At 41.0% G+C, this 22,568-nt stretch overlaps 1 protein-coding gene across 1 annotated transcript in view; it reads right to left on the bottom strand.

Moving 5' to 3' along the window:
• Positions 1–22,568, bottom strand: part of LOC310894206 (uncharacterized protein) — a 182,138-nt gene that overhangs the window by 55,354 nt on the left and 104,216 nt on the right. The window contains exon 7 of the mRNA XM_083824066.1: positions 7,132–7,198. Coding sequence (XP_083680192.1) covers positions 7,132–7,198 — 67 coding nt within the window. The remainder of the gene's footprint in view (positions 1–7,131; positions 7,199–22,568) is intronic.

Genomic DNA, 22,568 nt, shown 5'->3' with positions numbered 1-22,568 from the left:
ATGCTGTTACACAAAAAGGGAGGTGTATAACTGTGTTACAGTGACACCTATGACAGAGTGAAAGAACAGGGCACTTGCATTTCGCCATTTGATAACATCGTGTGAACCAAGGGCAGCATTCACAAAACCTGGGTTCCTCCAGTTAAACCCTGAACAGCATATTCAGACATTAAATTCCTTCAGCTGCTGAGATTGAAGGGAACCATAAGCATATGCACAAATTAACAAAAGCATGTGATCATAAGTGTAAGGCCTGCAGGTCCGAATGGTTCAGGTTGAGGCTTTTCAGACATACAGCTCCACACATCAGAGGAATCCTTCTAAATTCCCAGATTCAAAAACGTGCTTAGAATACCCATCAGGATACATATATTAAATCTAAAAATTCTTTGACCTCAGGTCTGAATGAAGCAAATGAAATTAAAGCCAAAGGAAAAGAATGGGGTGGGCAGAGCATGGGATACCACTTAACTCTTGTAAAATACGTACAGTCAGCTAAAATACAGAGATTTTATTCTGATACAAACCTATGTAATTTTATATAACAAGAATTCTTGAAAACAGATTTGTATGTACAGAAATCGAGTTACACCTTCTGCACATATATAATTATTGTGTTATAGAATAGCTTCTGGAGTATAGCATACTGAGCAAAAATGTTTCATAAGGCCATTACAACCCAACATTACTTTAAACCCACAAAAAATGCTCACAGGATAGAAGCCTCTACTCATATTACTCACTTTCTTTGCCTCAGCAGGAGAGAGCTGCGAGGAGTGCTGCATACAAGACAGAGTGAATGAGCTCTAACATTTCTTCACCAAAGCAGGTACCAAAATATAGTGGTTTTTTTTCACTCTGTGGATGATGAACATGGTTCAGTCTCTCATTCACTTACCCTCCTCAGTCCGTAGCTAGGTAAGCACCCTGGACAACAACTGATGTTTTTATTCTCCTAGTTCTTTATTCACGTTGTCACACAGAGGTACTTATGGTAGTAAGGAGGGAGCTCCACCAAGGGGGATGCCTTATTCAGGGTTCCTCCTGGTTCAGCTCTCTAGCTGGCACAAAGATGCACAGCTACTTCAGCATCCTTTACTGGTATCAGCTGGCATCAGCATGTCTACTCTGATGCCAGCTACCTAAGCATCTGTCTCTGCACTGTGGGACAGATATGACCCACCAGCTTACCCACAGACTTGGCTTCTGATCTCCTGTGACATGACAAGTAGAATTGTACGTACAGGCTGAAGACACAAGCAGTCCCTAAGAACATTTCTGGAGCATGATTCTTCATAGCCTCCACACCACTGCAGTCAGTCACCTGTAAATGTGGGCAGCAGAGGTGTCCCTACTTGCCATTTTCATTTAGTATTTTTCCTACTCATTTTGTGCACAGCTGCACCAAAGACCAAAATTGAGTGCAAAGTTTTCCTGAGGCTATGCAAAGGTCATAAACGTGGAAGGGCAGCTAGGACTTCTAAAGAACTTAATTCATTTTATTTACTTCATCTCTCTGTTTTTGGCACATATTGGATAAGGTTTTGAAAGAAGTTGGAAAGTGTACCACATGGCTGCTACTTCATAGCTAACAGAAACAGCACTGGACACCTAAACAGGTCTTATTCTTGACTAAGAGGTGGGTGGAGAGGAAATCGCATGAAGGCAAAACATTATGTCATGTAACTCAAGAGAAAAAGCACTGTAACTACAGAATGGGAAAAACAAGAGAAATGCTCCATCAGTAATGACACAGTAAAACACTTTCAAGAGTGTGTGAAGCAGTGGAGAACAGTAGAGGAGACAAAACAAAAGCTGGCCTGTGTCCCTCCAGTAACTATGGACGGTTTTTTTATAAGGAATAAAATCACTTCCAAAAGTATTTTTCCCACATAAGGCTGAACTAATCATAAGCAGAAAACCACCAGTTTTCACCAAGTTTGTTAAGAGCCCTAAAAGTGATGCAGGAGTTCAGCTACCATGCCTTCCAGCTCTAGAAGCAGTTCCACCGATGGTAGGATGTGAGCAATGAAAGGCTGTGACTTTGAACTCCCTCACAGGTGTCCCTCCAGCTCCTGCAGTTCCCTTTCCTGGCAGGAACTGCTTCTGCTCTTCATCAACTGCTTTTGAAGACAGGGTTCAATGAGGAATGGGAAAGTGAGGGCAACCCTGAGTGAACAGCAATAGCATAATCTTGCAAATGAACCATCACACATCCACAGCTATCATGTTTTGTGTAGCTCTCTGATATTTTACAGCTAACAAGCTGGCAAATACCTAGACACTTCTACTCCTATGTCAAATTTGCTTGAAAACTGCAAAGTTATTGGAGACAGAAATGCACAGACAGATACACAGAAGCAACATAGTCCTATGTACTTACAGAAAAATAAATCAAACCAGCATTAATGTAGTGCTGTCGAGAGGCACTCCCTTGATTAAAGAAATTCAGCCAGCCAGCCCAAAGTCCAACTTCCTAGGAGCATCAGTGCGACAGCTTGATTAATGCCAACATTTCCTTCAGTGGCAGTTTACTACCCCATGCAGGTCTTTTCTTTCTAGCTCACTGAAAGAAAGCATGAGACAACTTTCCCCACCCCACAAATTAACCTTGTCTCAGCCTCTTCAAGGTTTTGTGAGATAGGAGCAGCCTCCTGAACTGGGCTGACCCAAAATCCACAGCATGTACCTGTCTGACCCATCAGCAACGATGCACCCCAGTAATGATGCACCTCAGTGTGCTGGTTACAGCTCAGGCTTCACATCCAAGTAGAAGGTGCTCAAAACGAGGCTGCAGGGTTAGACAGGATCCAGCACTGAATGTTTTTTTAGCCTAAATAATGCAGTCCACCTTACAATCTGTGTAACACTCAGGGTGTCCACACATACTCCTCAAGTCTTCCAAACAAGTGTTCCTCTAGAGATCCAGCTTTCCTTAAGCTGTGTAATGCATGCTACACGCAGGAGAATAGGTGGGAAAAAAAGAAAAAGACCATCTTCATGAGTGTTTAAACTTCCAGGTTCCTTGGAGTTATGGGCTACTACCCTGAAGACTGTCCAGGCAGCAGCTTGGTAACCCTTCTTCAGACTGACTTTCACATCTTTCACATTAAAAATGCAGTTTCCACAGTGCTGATTTTTTTTCCAGGTGTTCTTCTTTCTTTTTTTTTGACAACATTTTCTTTGTTTTTTGTTTGTGGTTTTTGTTTTGTTTGTATGTTTGTTTGTTTTCCTGTCACAGATAACATTAAAGACTTTCTCTGTTGCTTGGGCTTGTGCCAAATGAGAATTCCTCGGATTCCTGGACTGGCCTAAAACACTCATGCTGAGGCAGTTCCAGCTTAAACCAAGTTGCCTCTTAGTGTTGCATTACCTCCCATGGGCCTGTGCCTCCCATGATACCCCACAACCTCCTCCTTCAGGAAGAGGATTTGCGATGGGCACCATGTCCATGTCACTACAGATGTATTATAAGGAATGTAGTACAAATAGGGAATCCAGACACTGTGAAAAAACGGGAACATACTGCTCCGAGTCTTCAACATCGATGTACCATGATGGGGAAACATGCTTTTCTGATGAGCCAGTGTGTTTTAGATAGTTTAATTTATCTCTCATAATGTTTCATGATGTTATAAAAATGTCCCAAAATCTATATTTACAAGATAATTCTTCTGGACTTTTGATTCCCAAAAGAGTCAATATCCTTTTTTTTGGGTCTGAATTTTCAGCAATCACAACTATTAGCGTCAGATTTTCTTGCATGTTATGAATTCCTTTCCTTATTTTCCTGCAGCTCTAATTACCTGTAGCACTTTCATGCTATCTTCCTGTACATTTGCCTTTTTGTAATGATATATGTTATAACATTTTTCCCACGTGAATTATCTCTAGGGCATAATCCCAGATCCTCAGATCCCATAGTAAAGATTTGTTCTCTCTAAGCTGACACAACAGGCAATTCATTGAGCACAGACAGACAGACACATTTTTTCCATGAATGCATTTAGCATCATTACCAAAACTGGCTCACTAGCAATTTTAGCTAATAAGAAAATGAAGTTAGCGCAAAGCTTCTGAAAATAAATTCTGCAGAAGATGTTTCTCTGTTTTAACAGGGATTGAATGCAGTCCATTTCTATTTCCCCATGTCCTGAACAACACATCAAAACAATGTTTAGCGAGTGAGTTACATTTCACAACGCGCTCACATCATACATGGACGTAAAATAAGCTGCTTGGCAGTGTAAATGCCCTGGAGAGAGCAAAGCTGTTTTTTTTTTTTTTTTGTCCAGTCTGGTTTCTCCCAGTACTTTAGGATTGCCCAAGGATTTTCCATTATCTCACTGGTGTCTGTGTTAACCCCTTGCACTACTGAAGCAGTGCAGCCACAGGAAACCTCCCTCCAAGGCCCCTTGAATTCAAGGTCACAGAGGTGGTGGGATGCACTGGTGTTAATTCCCAGCATATCCCATGTGGTTAAACAAAACCAGCATGGAATCACAGGTGGGATAGAGGGAGAGAGATGCTTTACGAGGCAGGTACTCCAAGTTCTCTTTAGCCAGGTGATGGGGAGAGAGAGACGAGGACATAATGCAGAGCAGGGTATCAATTCAGTGGTTTTCCCCAGTTTTTCAAGTCTGGTTAATGGTCTCAAAGATATTTTCTCAAGTGCCCCAGTAACTAAATGGCATGTGGAAAATATTATTTACCTCAAGAGTTTCTCAAGTGCCACAGTCGCAAAAAAGAGGCTCTTGCTAAGCTCACTGTGCTCCTTGCCTGTAGCGACCACAGGCCAGATCCCAGCTACTTCAGAGTGGCCCATGGGGCTTAATCATGAAAATCTGGCCCTTAATACTCCTCCTCAGATTACCTGACTTCTCTTCCCAAGAATATTAGAAACCTGGCACTTGAAGGTCCATTTTCATGAAATACTCAGTCTAGTAAACCTCCTTCATACTACATATGTGGCAAGCACATGCAGTGGGTCACAAACGCTGCTGAAATTAATGCTTGGTGATTCAGCAGAAGATGTGTGCATTTTTTTGTTGTTGCCTGCTACTAGATAACTTCATACAATGCTGGTAATTACTGTATCTGCTTTTTATTTATTTATTTATTTATTTTCTTTGCTTATGCCTTACCCAGTAGCTTTGTTTGTTGCAATAAAAACGTTGAGAACAGCTTGGAAAACTTCCTTTGCTCTGACTTGAAAAGGCTGAATTCAATTCCCAGGGAACTCAGTGGGAGATGGATTAAGCTCAGTGGCGAAATCCTTTACTTCTTACCATGCTGCCCTTGCAGCAGGTGCTGAATTTCCTTTTACCAGTTGGTTAATATACATTTTTGTGGTAGCAATGTACCAACACCCCCTTGAAATTCTTTTATTTATATGTGCGGTTTTTCTGGGTTCCTGTGACAGAAGAGACCTAGAGCTTCTGCTTCTTATCCAGTCTCCAGCCAGTTCAGACCCCCATAACTTTCCCCTTCTCAAGATCTGTTCTGCACCAGGATTACTCCGAGTCTATCAAGGTGGTTTGCAATAATTCTTACTCCTTTTCCATACTTTAACTCTGGAGTATGCTTATGCTCTTGTCCTTCCTCCAGAGTATCTTGCTGATGAGAATTACTGTTGTCTGTGAAGTTATGAGGATAGGCATGTCTTCTTCCAGCCCAAGTTGTCTTACTTCAGTTTCCCATATTTCTTTTGTGCCTTTCAAGTCCGTATGTTTGGTATCTTTGAAGGCCTGAAGGCTTTGGTGCTTTCTATTTTGAAAAGTCATCCAGTTGAGAAGGACATAAAGCAACAGGGCTTTCCAGAAGGAGAACACTGTACCTACAGAAATATCCCTGATGAAATCTAAATAAATCACCAAATAAAAATCCTGGAGAAAATGAGGATGCCATTAGTAAATGCCAAGAAACAGTAGCTTCTCTGCTGAATTTTCAAATCAGCCAAAGCAATTTAAGAATCACATCCTCTCTGTCGATCCCTAACATTTTATGAAAGATAATTCTCACATGCCACTTTGTAGAGTTCAGTAAGACATCCTTATTAGATTTGCTTGTTGTACTTATTTTTTTCAGAACATGTTGGCTAATTTAAGTCTTGCTTGATATGTGCAGAAGTACCTACATTCAGGCACACAAACGATTCCTACACTGTGATAGTAAAATGTGAAGAAAAACAAAACAAAACAAAACAAAAAACCACCACATGATATTACATACCAATTGTAAAGGCATGGGTTTTTAATCATCCACAGAAGTTGTTACTGAGCTGGCTTTGATATGTTTACTCTTGATTTTTGCCTGTGTGTTTTAGAAAAGAAAAACATAACTTTCAGACAAACTTACTATTAAAATAACAACATCACTTTAGACAGAGCAGTTTGTATCTGTGTTTTCAGTTTTTTTTGCTTTAGAGTACTTCTAGTAAGTAGCATCTACAGGCAGCTGTAGATCTAGTCCTATAAATCACACCAAAACAATTACAAGAAAAAAGAAAATTGCACGTATTCCAAAGTTTTCCATTTTCCCACCACTGGAGATAGGATTTTCAAAACAAGTCTTCCATAATCTTGTGAAATACTCCAGGGCTGAAACAGAAGCTGTGCCTCACAGTAAATTGAAAATGTTGCATTCAAACTGGAAGGAAAAGCAAAGGCACTTTCCTTTTGTGTTACTGTAAATTAATTTTAGAGATGGGCATAAACCATAAAATTCAGATTCAGCCATAAACCTGGGAACATGAAGCTCAAAATACATCTGGATCACTGTACCAGACCACCATGGTTGCTGGCAAACAGGTGATAGCTGATTAGTCAGAAAAGTCCACAGCACATCTATCCCATATGCCCCACATCTCACAGGATGTCTCCCACTACGCACCATTGCCATAAATCCTGTACTGATGCACCACAGACATTTCCAATGTCTTTGGTCTCTTTGATTGGCATTGCAAGCTTTTTAAAACTAAAGGTGTTCTGAAACAGTATAGCTTGGATACAAATTTTCACCCAGAAATGTGAACCTCATTTGTGGAATCTTCCCCAAATCCATCTCATTTAGTGAGAAACAGATTCTAGGTAAAAATCCAGCAAGAAAAGACATTCAAGTAAAATAACTCACCTAAAACACGACCCAAAGCTGAATCTTTATGTTCATTAATTCCTGGCAATTCCATTTTAGTCTGGGACTAGAAACAGAAGCAGACAAATACATAAATATAGGGACTTTTTCTGAATGCATGTGTAATAGATAAAACTAGTAAGATAAGGGTATGCTTTTCATTTGAAGAAGAAGCAGGTTATTACAGTGTGATTGAAAAGATTATCCCTCAGCTAATCTATTGTGTTGCCAATATCTGTTATTTGATACCAAAGAAATAAAAAAGACTCAGTACCGCAAGGCAGATGATGGCAAGTAACAGGGAGATAGGTCCTAGATGCTGATATTGCCTCCTAAATCATAACAGTTCCTACATTGTTTAAAATATAAATCATACAAAGTGGTCAAAATACAGCTTTAATTCTCAGTCTAATGATTACATTGGTCAATTTCCAAGACCACAGTTAAAGGCCATGAGAATTTTAAAATATTTTCCCACCCATATACATATTGTCCCAAGTTGTTTTTGTTTTGTTTTGTTTTGTTTAAAAAGAAAAAAAAAAGAAAAAAAAAGAAAAGGCAAAAAAGGCAAGCAACCAAGAAAGAAAAAGAACAACAATCATACAGAAATCACAGTGGTGAAATAAACCATGGAGTTACTGATCTGCAAGTGAGCTTTGAAATTACTAGGAGAATTATGATTTTGATTTAGCAGCCGCTGAAGTCTCAGAACAGTTTTGGAATGTGGATGGGGCCATGTATGGTGTCTTAGACTTTTCAGAAGTCTTTATGATGGGTTTGAGGAGTTTCAGGTTTTCTTTCTTTTTTTTTTTTTTTCTTTTTTTTCCTTTCTGAGTGAAATATTGTTTGTTGAAAATTATTTCAAGAGTTTTACCCTCACTTTCCTTTGCAGAGCCACAACAGAGTACTGTTGGCATCTGGCTCTGCATATGCCTAGAAAACCATTCATTTCGAGACATTTTCAAAACCAGGACCATGACTTGTAATAATTTACTAAAAATTCCGATACGTGCATTTTTTCTTAACATGTACTTGAAACTTCACAATACCCCCAAATCTCTGCAAGCCTCCTCTCAGGAGAGTAACTTTCCAGGGAATCACAGTGTTCTGATAAAGAAGCAGCACAACAAATACTTAGTATGATGAAAAAGCTGAATAATATCGAAATAAAAGTATGAATACGAATTTACGAGCTGTATCAGTCATAATTAACCAGTCAGGAGAAATGTCAGTGTATACAGATCTGCTACGTGAAAAGTACTGAATATTTTAGCAATTCTTTAGGAAGGTACTGAACTTTTCTTGCAATTAATTATTCATCCATAAAACTTTCCTTTCCTTATTTCCTCCTCAAATTATTGCAGAACTTCCCTCTCCTTGGTGAGATGAGGACTGTAATCGCATGCATGTATACAGCACGCACACAAAAACACATACACATAAAAAAAGCTGCAACAGATACCACCCCCAACTTTCCCCAGTTGTACATTTGATGCTTGCTGGTGCCATTAAGCAAACACAAAACAACAGCAAGTGCATTCTGTTGAAATGTTTAGCTAAATGGAACCAAAACAGTCACAGTTCACAATTTCATAAATACATTAATTAGAAGTGTCTCCAAATAGCATGTGATTTTGAATTATTAACATAAAACACTGCATTATAAATGACTGCAAATTGCATTCCTTAGTGCTCTCCATGCTTAATTTATTATGCCGTAGGAAAATTTGCAAATTACTTCACTGTTTTATATTTAATGGATAGTTTTATATGTATATTGTTTCATTAAGATAAAATTAAACCACAGTGTACATATTATATGCCTTTCCAGTGACATAAATGTCACTAGAGACCCTCAGACTTTGTCAGGAGGGGAGCGTGCTTCTGTCACTTCATAGATTTAATAAAGAAGTAAAGAGCAGGTTCAAGTTTCTGCCCTTTTCGTGCCTGTCCATAGCTGCTCCTTCCGGCCAGCCCATTTTGGAAGCTTGTGATGGACATGCCAGGAAAGTTTCCTGATGCTTGAAAGTACGGAGACAGGAAGCAGCAGAGCAGCCTTCCCTTCAGCTCCCATGCTGCTGTGGCTGAAAGACAAAGGACATTTTCCAGATATTTTTCTGCTCCTAGGACAGTGCTGTCACCGTGCCACCTGTGCTCTCGGGGGCAGAAGGAAGGGAGCAAAGCAGGTAAGCCTCCTGCCCCCAACCCCATGAGCAAAGGAAGCTTGAAAGCCACTTCAGCATCCCAGGAAGAGGAAAAAAAGGCTGGCATGAGCCGGTGTACTGCACTGCCAAGGTTCTTGCTGTTGCATCTTCCTGCAGTGGGGAAAGGATGGAAATAAAGCATATTAGAAAATCCTGACAAAGACAGGTGGGGCAGATGTCTGGAGAAACAATGGGTGAGGGAGGGCAGAGGATGTTGTATGTGTGAGGAAAATCTATTAAAAATGTAACCATAAAAACATTCTTCTTTGACAACTTCTTTGCATGTTGTCTGCTCTTAGCCATTTGTCTTCTCTATTTGTAAATTCCTCGGAAGAGGAATTGCCTCTAGCCATGTGCTTGTAGAACGTGTGTTACTGTGGGGACTCAACTTCCCTGAAAACCCTGAATGCAAATAGAGCGTAAATAATAGATATTATTTATGATACATAAATAAATAACATTGGGCCATGAAGACGCATTCTAGACATGTTTAAATAGGCTGTCCAATCCCCTATTTTTAAGAATTAATAATATGTCTTTGGTGGATGAGACAGACGAAATGTTCCTTCCAACTGACTTTCAGAACTTTGTTTACGATAGGAAAGGTACTGGTTACCTTCTGCACAAATTCCACATAGTTTTCAGATATGTTTCCTTTTAATAAAAATGTAGCACTATAAAATGTTGCAGGAAGGGTAGGAGGTGGAGATATGGCATATTGGGAAAAGCTATAAATTCTGCTTTAAGTTAAAAGTGTATTAATGAAATTGAAGTTACAAGAAAATGCATGCAGGAGAGAGAGAGAGAGACAGCCCTCTGAGCTATTCTTTTCAAGTAATAAAGATGAGACTCTGTCAGAAATTGAGGTGTCAAAACTGGAAGTGCTGGAACAAATTCGCAAATTAAAGAGCAACAAGTCACCATGACCAGATGGCATACATCTGAGAGCTCTGAAGGAACTTAAGAATTAAGTGGTTGAGCTGCTAACAGAAAAATATGCAGCCTTTCATTAAACTGCTACCATGCCAGAGGACAGGAGGTAACAAATACCTCGTCTCAAAAAATCTGGAAGGTGTGTTCCTGCGAGCTTGATTAGGGCTGTAGATTGCTTTTCTCTTCTAATCATCCTGGCTTCAGAGAGAAGTCCAGCACATCCAGCAAAAAGAGCTAGCCTCAGTCCATCAGGAGCCCCTGGCGAAGGTGAGCGTGATGATTTTGCTGACTCAGCATACACTGATGACCATTAACCTGGAGATAACTGGGGGGCCTTGCAAGGGCTGAATTCAGTGATAATTAAAAACCACTTGTCCTAATTACCCCCTGCCTTCTTAAACTTGGGTTACATTACACAGGTACCTATCCCTTGCAATGTTTCCAGGATAGGTTAATTCTTTCCTTGGCATGGTTATAAATGGCATGACAGGACAAAACTATTGTCTTAATAACTGAGGAATTTCCTCCTGGTCCTATCTGGATTTCCTTATCGTCCAGATAAGAGGATCTTTGTTGTAGCATACAGTGGAGAAGGCGTGGGGAGGAGAGAATTATTTCAACATCTACCTGTGCAGCACAAACATGTACTTGTATCATCGCATAGATTTTAAGGTGAGCGTTTGGTTGTCTGGTCCTGCGGTGCACAGCTTCTCAGCTGTCACTTAGTGTGCGTGGAAGCACACAGTCCAGCTGATGCATGTGGAGCAGTATAGGCATGTGCCCACAGCCTCAGATACACCCCGCATTCACTGATAACAGTGCAGTGTATGAAGAACTCCCCAGAAGCAAGGTTGAGGGATGTAGAGATGTCTGATCCTATCTTCTGGCTATTACAAAGCAGAGTTTTGCATTATTATGCTCATATCAGGTTCACTAATGTATATACTCCTCCTAGATACTCAGACTAGGACACATGATATCAAGATTTGGAAAAGTCATCTCTACCTGTGAAGACTTCTGCCAGTCACTGGCACTATTAAAAATATATGCCTTGCTTCTAAATTGAATACATGGGGCTTTCACGCTCAACCACCGGTTCTTGTGACATTACTGTGGTTAATGAGAGCCCTCAGGAAGCAAGATCGCTTTGAAGATTACAAACAGATTTCAAACTATCAAAACAAGAGCTGTGGGAGAACAGTTTAGCCATCCCACCAAACATTCTGAGATGTTTTTAAAACAACAAAAAAAAGGGGGTCCTTCCTTCTTCCACAGCAGAATCATCCCATGCCTCGTGAAAACTTTCATTTGTGAGGACTAGAGACTCTCCTGCCATTTCAAAATATCCAGAAATGTACTGGAGAACTGTTATCTGGGACACAACAGGAGAGGTTGTGAAATATCCACCTGAGAATAACCACCCACCTGGAGCTTCAGACACAGATTTACAACATAAAAGATTGAGACTCAAGTCATTGAATCAAGTGACTAACACCTCAAGCTCTCATTCAGGGTGAAAGAGACTCTCCTCCTAGTTTGGATGAGAAGTTTTATCCATGTTGAAAATAAAACATAAACATCTGCAGGAGTTTTGGGGTTTGAAAAATTATTTTCTTCCACCAATTAAATAATTTGTAAGAGAAAACTCCCGGGCATAACACTCTTGCTTTCGTAGGGGCTTCACAGCATCCTGAAGTGATTTTCTTGCAGCATAGGATAGCAGCAAAGCAGATGCTGAGAACACCTGATCTAGACACATGGTCTGGGGCCAGCTCCTACTTTGCCAGTATTGTTCAGTCTAGCAGTCAGACTGGAGATACAGTGCCTTCAGACACCTTGCTGAATGCAAGAGCATGCCATGTATTTTTTTTTCTGTGAAGTGGGTGGTCTAGAGAGTGAACCCTTTTCTACAGATGCATCAGAGAAGTGATGGTTATGTCAATCATAGTAACAACTTGGGGACTGTGAATGCTTTTCAACCCTGGATCATCTTTCTAGCTAGAGCTGACAGACTGGAGCAAAGCAGGAGGGGACTGCCACTGCCTTCTGAGAACTGCTGATAAACCTGTTTTCTCCATTCCATGTCTATACACTCGTGTTTCAAAGGAAAACATGAGTTTCCTCGGGAAAATTAAGAGAAAGAGAGAGAGAGTTACAGAGAGTGTTTTAAACTTTTGCTTCCTTTCCTGATGTTCTTAATGCACACATATGTAGGCAAGCATCAGGGGCATGAGCAGAAGTCAGGATCCAAGCAGGATTGCTACGCCAGTAACAGGATGGGTGGGATGGAGCAGACCATCATCTTTCCTGTTTGCTTACTCTGATGGATCTGCTGGAAAAGGCAGCCTATTTTTGCTGAGGTCTCAACAATCCTCATTTTAGCAATGGGTCACTTCTACCTTATCCTGCTTCAGTTTCCACCTTTAGAACCATAAGTTGCAGTAGATGTATCCAGGTTCTCTGGGTGGTGAAAGTCACTTGGTCCTCTTCTGGACTGGGCAGTCTTAGGTTTGGGTCACGATGGAAAACCCCATCATGAGTGACTTTCATATTTTCAAAATCTGCTGGAGGAACCACAAACAGATGTTCTCGCAGAAATGTGGAAAACAGGATATGTGTGGGAGTCCTCACTGGGAAGAATGGTGGCAGTCTTGCAGATTAAGTAATGGACATAGGATTCACACTCAGCAGAAATCAACAGCTTAAAAATAGCTAATCTTCTCAATGTATTCTCTATGCATTCTTTTCATGGCAGTCACTTCCTTATCCTAAATCAGACTGTAAATATGGACAAATTAACAACTTACTCTAGTGACTTTTAACCTAGAAATACAAGCTGCTTTTATGTTTTATCACAATGAATTCCACCCATAATTATGAAAGCGCAAGTTTTCCCATACTTGACTCAAATTAAGGCCTATGTTGTTTAGAGACAGCCAACATTTTTGCAGTCTCTAGGCTACAGTAGTGCAGCCTGTTCCTCACAAAGCTATCAATGGAAAATAAATAGAAAAGAATGAGAAAATAAATGTCCAATAGATGTCCACACTTTGCAGTGATCCCTGGCTGCTTTCAAATGGAGTTGTGTTTCCAAAGACTGCTTGCTTCCTCCATGGTCTGGCATGACTTAGCAGAAGCACCGGTTTTCTTTATGTTCCATTGTAAACATTGCATTCTGCAGGGTTCTTGCAGACTTTGAGGTTCTCTCCTGGCTACCAAGCTGAAGTAGCTTCAGGGCTTTTCAGCTACACGCCTACTGAACCGAGACCACATCCTTTGCAAGGCCTGGTAGAGCCAGGAAGCCCCCTGATATCTGTTTCCCTAACACCTACAACCAGCATTTGGACACAGATACCTGGACACAGGCTGTGGGCCCAGGGCTCTAAACCAGGCTTACTCCACGCTCACCTCCTTTCTGGATCCAGATGAAATAATTCAACCAGAAATTTAGAGGTATGCCGGGGTCAGCCTGAAGCACTTGTCTAGCCAGCACTGGAGACTTCCATAGCAGGTGGACCAGTTTGCTTCTGGTTGTTGTTTTGCAGCACTTAAGGGTAAGGTCATTAACTTTTTCTGGATGTGATTTTTTTTCATTTTGTTGAAGTCTCAAGTCCTGGAGCTCTGCTCAAGACCTGGAATCTGATGTCTTTGTCCATTTTCTCCCTGACAAGTCTCAGAGATATTAAAAATCAAAAGAAGACTCTAAGGAGCAAATAAAGCCTCTTTAATGTACTGTTTCACTTCTGTGTTAACTCACAGAAGCTCTTTGCTCTCTCTGCCTGGTCCCAGTCAGATCTTGCATAAAAGGAAAAAAAATGCACTTAGAAGTGCTGTTTTCTTTCCACTTCCCCCTGCGCTTCAAATCATTAGTCTTTCTGCATTTCTCTTTTATTCCCAGACTGGCTTGTGCCGAATCAGATTATAATATATTAAACCTCCAAGAAACACAAAGCTCTCCAAAGTGCTCTTTGGGGTCTCGGTACATGTGTTCTCCAGCTCTCTCCTGTAGTAATTACTGCCGTCTCAGGGTCAGCTCCTGTGTGCAGGTCCCGCTCAGACATGCTCAGCTTCACCTCCAGATCACTGCAAAATGAATTCAGGATGGGCTTGGCCTGTGCATCACTGCTGCTCCTGTGTGCAGGGGCCAGGGAATTGCTTTGCCTGAAAGAAAAGTTCACATGTACTTGTGAGTTCACAAAGAAACTCTGCCATTAGCCTGGACTTTACCATGAAGAGGAAGAAGGTTGTACAGGGCAATTACCACCGGAAAGAACAGCTTCATCCTAAGGCAATGTAAAGCATTGAAGACAAGGCTACTACCAATGACATTAATATCAGCTCGAAAGCATACAGAAGTAATTCACAGTGAGGGACTACTCTGAGTGTGGTTTGACTCTACTCAGAGGTTATTGAAGAGCAGCAATGCTGTTCTCCCCTAGTAGTGCTTCCAGCTGTCTTTGGGAGGGATATGAGGGGCTTCAAGGGGGACTCAAGAGTGCAAAGAGCCCTGATCTGCAGTGGCCAGGGCTGCTAAAGCTCCCAGGGGATCTGCAAGTGTCAAGGAGGTCAAGTGGAAGAGGCATGGTCCACAGCCCTAGGTGAGCCCTGCAGCTGGAAGCAGCGGGGGAACTCTTCTGACCACTGACCACCATACATCTTGGGATACAAGAGTGGTTATGAACTTACAGGAGATAAGTCACTATGAGTTCTGCAGAGAAAGTAATTTCTTTACTTTTTTCTTTACTAAAAAAAAAAAACACAAAAAAACAAGGAGAGGGATGGGGAAGGGTAGAACAACCTGAACACTTGACATTCAAAAAAACAGCAATGTGCATGAAGCCGTGCTAACAGCTTTTTTTTGGCTTCTGCAGTGGCAGAACACACCAAAATCCTTGGTATCAGTATTGGCAGTGTGGTTGTTAGTCAGGCCCTACTCTCAGAATGAGTAAGTGAGGAAAGAAAAATGCTGGTCTCTAAGCTACCGCCACTGTCCTTTTCTTTTGGAGAAGCTGGATCCATGTCTCTTCTGAGGGCACAGTGCAGAACTAGGAGGACAATGTTTCTACTACAGCTTTGTTAACAAACCTGAATTCCTTCCTGAAGTGCTAGTCTCCTTCTGGTCCTGGTCTTTTCTGAAATGAAGCCTGCTCTCGCATTTTTATGGTGGTTTGATAACGTAGAAAAACGGGTCTATGATGGAAAGAGGGAAGGTTAAAGTTCCTTCCTACTCTCGCCCCAAGCAGGAAATGAAGAGATACCTCCCAAACTGAAAGCCTGGTTATCTAGTCTGCTGCCATGAATACCATGCCAATAAAGAAGCTTTTTTTTTTCTATTTAAAGAAGTAATATAATAAAATGTTGGTTCATTTCATTATAATAGCTAAGAAGGATTTGCTGGTTTCACAGCATAAATTTAGATTAATTTTTTAGATTTGACAATGTTATAAAAATTATATTGATTCTGAAATTATAATTTTAGATTGGTTCTGTCATTTTAGCCTATTAGCAGTCTTTAAATGAAGTGATCCTACGTTACAATCAATCTTATCTTCCATTATGCACTTCCTGGTGCTAAAATGCGAGATCGATTCTAATTAACTACATGGGTTCAGTCATTTGGGTGGTTTGTTAGGAAAAAAACAGTTACTACCCTAGTATCACTAAACAATTTGTTATGCATTTATGTACAGAAATGATATCTAAAACGAATGTCATTCCTTTGGTAAAAACAATACAGTTGCAGAAGTCTAAAATATTAGGATGGCAACATTAATGCTATTACTTTAACCAGTAAAGAACATGAAATGTTTCCAGGGTCCACCTGAGCTTTAAGAAGCAAAGTGAGGTCAGCAAAAAATACTACCTCTGCAGCACAGGCTATAAATCTGTGTGTCCATTGAAAGTGACTAGGAGCCATTCTGAAAACGTCATTTCCAATGTGCAGCTGTGGGCTACGAGAAGAGGTTGAAAACTGCTTAAGAAGCTATCACGGTGAAAATAATGTTATAAGTGGGTGATGTGATCTAAATATGAATCAGCTCAAGCATCTATTCATTCCTGCACTTTCCAGCTTTATCTTGCACTGATGTACTGCTGGCAGACACCTTGATACAAACCTTGCCCTGCATCAATGTCAAACTCTGTAGACCACCAGCCTTTGAATGAGCTACAGAAAGTGGCATAGGTGCAAGCAGTGGGGGACCAACATGCTGTGCTCCTGAGTGAGCCTGGAAGTCTGGTGAGCAGACTGCGACAAAAGAGGAAGCTGGAAATGTCTGCACCCTGATTTTAAAACAGAGACAGCAAAGCCTGATATCAGATAAAACCTGGAGAAAAATGTACGTTGCTTGTGATTTTATTCCTTAGTATCCTTAAATCATTCTTTTAAGTCAAACAAACACTGTTACCTCGAGTACCAATCTGTTACTTTTCCCATTGATTATGCTTGTGCCCGAATTCTTTTCTAATTTATCTGTTGATTTTCCCTGCAACAGCTCTAAAGAAATAGAGCATTATACACTATACACTCTCACTGTTAAATCAACTCATCTACCTATTATAGTCAGTGCAACGTAGAGACGATCTGCAGTTCAAGGGATGCTATGCTTGCTTTTCCAGTCACTGCTAATGCATTCTTCCATGTGGAGTAACGTAGCAGAATGAGTCAAGAGTAAGAAATGCCAGCCTGGCATCCTGCTGCAGAGACTTTCTTGACCTCCCTCCCTTCATACACCCTCACAGATGCTTTGTTCCTATCCTCTTAATGGCATCGCCTCATTAAGAAGCGAAATTGTTGGGGAAAAAAAAAAAAAGAGAGAGAAGAGAGAAGAGAAGAGAAGAGAAGAGAAGAGAAGAGAAGAGAAGAGAAGAGAAGAGAAGAGAAGAGAAGAGAAGAGAAGAGAAGAGAAGAGAAGAGAAGAGAAGAGAAGAGAAGAGAAGAGAAGAGAAGAGAAGAGAAGAGAAGAGAAGAGAAGAGAAGAGAAGAGAAGAGAAGAGAAGAGAAGAGAAGAGAAGAGAAGAGAGAGAAGAGAGAGAAGAGAGGAGAGGAGAGGAGAGGAGAGGAGAGGAGAGGAGAGGAGAGGAGAGGAGAGGAGAGGAGAGGAGAGGAGAGGAGAGGAGAGGAGAGGAGAGGAGAGGAGAGGAGAGGAGAGGAGAGGAGAGGAGAGGAGAGGAGAGGAGAGGAGAGGAGAAGAGAAGAGAAGAGAAGAGAAGAGAAGAGAAGAGAAGAGAAGAGAAGAGAAGAGAAGAGAAGAGAAGAGAAGAGAAGAGAAGAGAAGAGAAGAGAAGAGAAGAGAAGAGAAGAGAAGAGAAGAGAAGAGAAGAGAAGAGAAGAGAAGAGAAGAGAAGAGAAGAGAAGAGAAGAGAAGAGAAGAAAGGGAAGGGAAGGGAAGGGAAGGGAAGGGAAGGGAAGGGAAGGGAAGGGAAGGGAAGGGAAGGGAAGGGAAGGGAAGGAAGGGAAGGGAAGGGAAGGGAAGGGAAGGGAAGGGAAGGGAAGGGAAGGGAAGGGAAGGGAAGGGAAGGGAAGGGAAGGGAAGGGAAGGGAAGGGAAGGGAAGGGAAGGGAAGGGAAGGGAAGGGAAGGGAAGGGAAGGGAAGGGAAGGGAAGGGAAGGGAAGGGAAGGGAAGGGAAGGGAAGGGAAGGGAAGGAAGGGAAGGGAAGGGAAGGGAAGGGAAGGGAAGAAAAAAGAAAAAGAAAAAAGAAAAGAAAAGAAAAAAGAAAAGAAAAGAAAGAAAGAAAAGAAAAGAAAGAAAGAAAAGAAAGAAAGAAAGAAAGAAAGAAAGAAAGAAAGAAAGAAAGAAAGAAAGAAAGAAAGAAAGAAAGAAAGAAAGAAAGAAAGAAAGAAAAGAAAGAAAGAAAAGGTAGCAGTAGTTTTAAAATCCTTCACTTACTCTTATTTCTTTATTGGTTTTCTGTAAGATTGAATCCTTGAGCATTCAATGGAAAAAAAAAAAAGACCAGAAAGCAACTGTGAGCCCCTGTGCCTGTCCCTATTGAGCTACACTGATCAACGAAGTTAGCCTCCGTCTATAGCTGGCCACCCAAAGCCCCCTGAGGAAAAAGGAGGTTGCCAAAGCGGAGAGAATTCCTGCAGAGATAGATAGGGAAGAATGGATGATAGGTAAACTGATGAGGGCTGCACTTCCCTGTAGGCCCTCAAGTATTGTTGCTAGTCACCATGAGGCACGGCAATAATTCTTAGGAAGGGGAAAGCCGAGAACCGCAGCTCTTGATGGGCCCCTTTTATTTCTCACCTGAACGTATGTTGGTACTGAAGATGTTCTGGCCCAAAAGCATAACTTCTGATTCTCTGCAATGCCACTCCAGAAAACACCCTGTGTGCTGGTAGGAACTTTTATATGGGAATCTCCTTTTCAAACTGCTGGCTTGTTAGTTCAGTGACTGAAAAACTCTTTTGCATAGGGAAATCTTGATTTCACTGTTACTGCTGTTGCACTCACGTTGCACAGTCATTAATGATTTGCCGTCTTGCAAGAAGCCCTCGTGAACCTGATTCTCTACTGCCTCACACCTCATGCAATCATTTACATCAGTGCAGAGTGAGTGCAAAACACTATCACACCACTGCAAGCAGAGACCTCTGACTCAGGTCACATTTCACTGCCCTCTTCCACCAGATCGACCAGGGGAGAATTAGACTGAAAAGCTTCAGAGAAGGGCTGAGGGTATGTTCACACTCCACTCTTGTTTGCACAGGGACAGCATTGGTTCACCTTCTTTCCTTTGACTCAAGGATGCTTTCTGACTGCCCAGCTGGTAAGGAAATCTCATTGTGAGCTTCCACAGGTGGGTGGAAGAGGTACCCTCCATTTGCAGGGTGGCAGGAGGCTCCTGGGGATCCACCAGGTGTGCCAGGTCCCTTCCATGCCAAATTTCCTCCCGGCGGAGCAAGGCCCAGCCCAAGGGCACCCCTTGCCCTGCCAGTTGGATTTCTAGGCACAAGGATGGCGTATTAAGGTGGGCATCACTAGCAAGACTGTGGAAGGGCAAAGGCCAGGTTGTAGGGCACCTGGAAGAGGACATGGCTGAGGATGACGTAGAAGGAGACCACTCTGTGTGTCCAATGTCACCTGGGAAACAAAGGGTGTGGGAGCAGGGTGAGGCAAGGGATAGTGCAAAAGAGAGGAGATGACATTTGTGTGGAAAACTGCTTTTGTCTTTCCCATTTCACAGGCAGTGTGTCTATTAAATGTGGCTTTTGTTGCCAAAGGACTTGTCATATTACATTAGGTTTAGCAACTTCTGCTGTGGCAAAGTGTGCAGTGTCTCCCTTCACATAAAGAAAATATTTTCACAAGTCTGTTCAACCTGCTAACTGTGATTACAGACAGTTGGCCCCTGACATGACATTTATTGCTCCAGCTTCCAAATAAGAGCCTCACAGCACTGCCCAGCCAGCTACCTGAAGAGCACATATGTGTGCAGAGACCTTAAACAAGTTTCTGCTAATGACTCCATTTTGTACCCTTTTAGTAGGTCTTTAGCAGCTTGATGGAAAAGATGTTACAGTGAAGTACTGAAAAAAATAATAAAGAGTATGTACAAGCTAAGACTTAATGTTGCCAAATCTCTCCTTTTCCTGCTTACCTTGAAATGTATATTTTAATGTATCTGATCTCCTCTACAAGTACTTTTTGCACACATATTTCTACACTGCTCACCAATATGAATCATAACTGTGAATGACCGGAGGAAAAAAAAAAGAGATAAAAATGCCACTGTACACATCCACTCACGCCCTGAAGGAAAAGACCAGAGGGTGAGAAATCACATCAAAATTAGGACTGTGCAGTGGGGAAAAGAGTGCCAATGATAGACACAAGAAAGAGGTTGATCTGCTTGGGTCCCTACATCAAGGAGTCCAAAAGAAGTTTGCCCAGAAGAAATTTTGTCATGAAATAAAAATAAATAAATAAATAAATAAATAAATAAAAATGAACAAAGCACAAAATTCCCTCTTTTCTGTAAGATGCACTGATCATGGTCACGGCATTTCCTGGAAACATCTGCCAAATGACCAACTTCTCCATCGCTGCATCCAGTAGATGTTCGAGCTGCTGCAAGGCCTACGCACCCATTTTCCTGACATTTGGGAAGAACGGAAGGATAATAAAGGCTTTGTCAGGACAAGAGAATATCATCTGGCAAGCATTTGGTTATTAATGGTGTTATGTGTGTGAGTGTGTGTGGAGGGGGGAGTTGTTTTAAACTGTATTTATTTTAAATATTTTTTATGAGTTGCAATCATTTTAAAATGTGTTAAATTGCCTGGCTCTTGGCCTTCAAGTTCCTTTCCTGCACAAGGCAGTTGTAGGGCCTGAATTCTTACATGACTTGGCCTATGCTGCTCTACTTTTTGGCAGGTCACTTTGCTCTATTCTTTTCCAAACAGAAATTAAGCTTTGGCCGAGGGAGAAACAGAGCAGAATGCAGCCTGCTGCAACAGCTTGCAGTGAGTTGGAAAGAACTCCATGTTATAGATGAGAGCTGAGCAAATACCCTTTTATTATTTTTTTTTGTTAATTTCACTATCTTATTTTTAAACTTGTGTGTGCATCTGCCAGTAGCACTGTATTTTATTACAATATTACTATTAAGCAGGTGGATATGTATCATGAGCAGAGAGCATTTAGCTCCATTTTGGTTAAGGGTATGCTCTTCAGTGATTAAGTTTCTTTTGTTGGTTTAGGAACTTAACTGATTCTGTGGTGTCAGTCTAACAGTCTCTCTCACAATTTTGTTTTCTGTCATGTCAGAAAACTACTTACAAAAAGGCCAAGGGTTTTACAAAAAGGCCTTGTAACATTTAACAGTGGGCTCTCATAATTTTGTTTGTTGGAGTTGTACCCACTGGATAATAAAATAACCCGTCCACAGGAAGGATGCATGAGAGCTTCTGCTTTCCTGATTTTTACCTTCTTATTTAAAAATGAATAAAATAAAATAAAATAAAATAAAATAAAATAAAATAAAATAAAATAAAATAAAATAAAATAAAATAAAATAAAATAAAATAATAAAATAAAACAAAGCAAAACAAAACGAAACAAATTCTTCTCTGCTTGTATTGAGTGAGATCAGCTGAAGTTAAGCAACTAATGCTGATGGTTAAGCAGCAAGAGGTGGGTGTCAGTATCCAGTGATGGGCAACTAGCACTCCTAAATGAAACCATTTTCCTTCCCTCATCTCTACGCACAGTTCAACATAAAGAAATCATCTCGGACTATCCTCCTCTGATGCCAAGATCCTTTTCTGGAGATTTCTAATGCGCTGCAGTAAGAACCATTTCCCAAGACCCTCCTTAAGTCTCCAGGGATTTTTCATGGTCCAGTCCCGGTTAAATTAAAAAGCATATTCAGGGGGGATGACTAATCCCCTGCTTGAATGTGACATGCCTTTTAGAAAGTTTGTGATCTGGTACACTAACTCGCTGATTTGTTTGGCCATGTGAAAACCTTTTAAGCTGGCTCTAGAAATTCACCCCTGATGCCTCTTCTGGGGCTTGTATTTTTTATTTTTCTCCCATTTCCTCAAATCTTTCCCTTGTTTCTAAAAAGTGCCATAGTCCGTTCCTGAGCCCTCAAATCCAATTACCAAACAATGTACAAATATATGGCTGAGCGTGGTCTATGGGAACAGCTGCAAAATTGCTAATATTAGGTCTAATTTAGCTACAATAAATTAGCAAGTGTGTGGAAGCAAAATGATGACAGCATAATTATAACAAAAGTCGATGTGTTGAAGTATATGGATGACATACATACTAATTTTAGCGAAAAAACGCACCAAATGAAATGCATGCAATGAACAGACGGGACTAATAGCTCAGACACATATACTTAATGTGACCAGTCAGTGTAAAAACAAAAAGATAGATGAAGCTGTTCAGAATCTAGTGCTAACAAGCAGTGTAGTCTGAAACCATTAACTGTCAGGGGTAATAACACTCAAAGTACTGAAGTGCAGTAAAACAGCAGCACTTTTCTCGGGATGATGTGCTGATGTACAAGCACACACCTGTGAAGAGGGTACTAAATCTATCCTTGCGTTTATTACTATGGAGGGAGGAAAAACAACACTAATAATGTAAAGTATAAACGAAAATAGCAGACAGCAGAGAGTGACATTTGCATGGTCCCAGTCAGCTTGTTAGCTGAAGTGGGTTTTAATTAGCTATTTTCCAGCAAGCAAACGAGCAAATTAGTGGCAGCCATAAACAAGCAGAGACAATCAGGCCCAAAGAAAGAAAAAAAAGATCGGACCTTTTTCTGTGTGTTTTC

Source organism: Anser anser (genome assembly GCF_964211835.1).
Source record: "Anser anser genome assembly, chromosome: 2".
NCBI classification, from domain to species: Eukaryota; Metazoa; Chordata; class Aves; order Anseriformes; family Anatidae; genus Anser; species Anser anser.
Note: the sequence above shows the minus strand (reverse complement) of the source record. Positions and strands in the feature narration are given on the sequence as shown.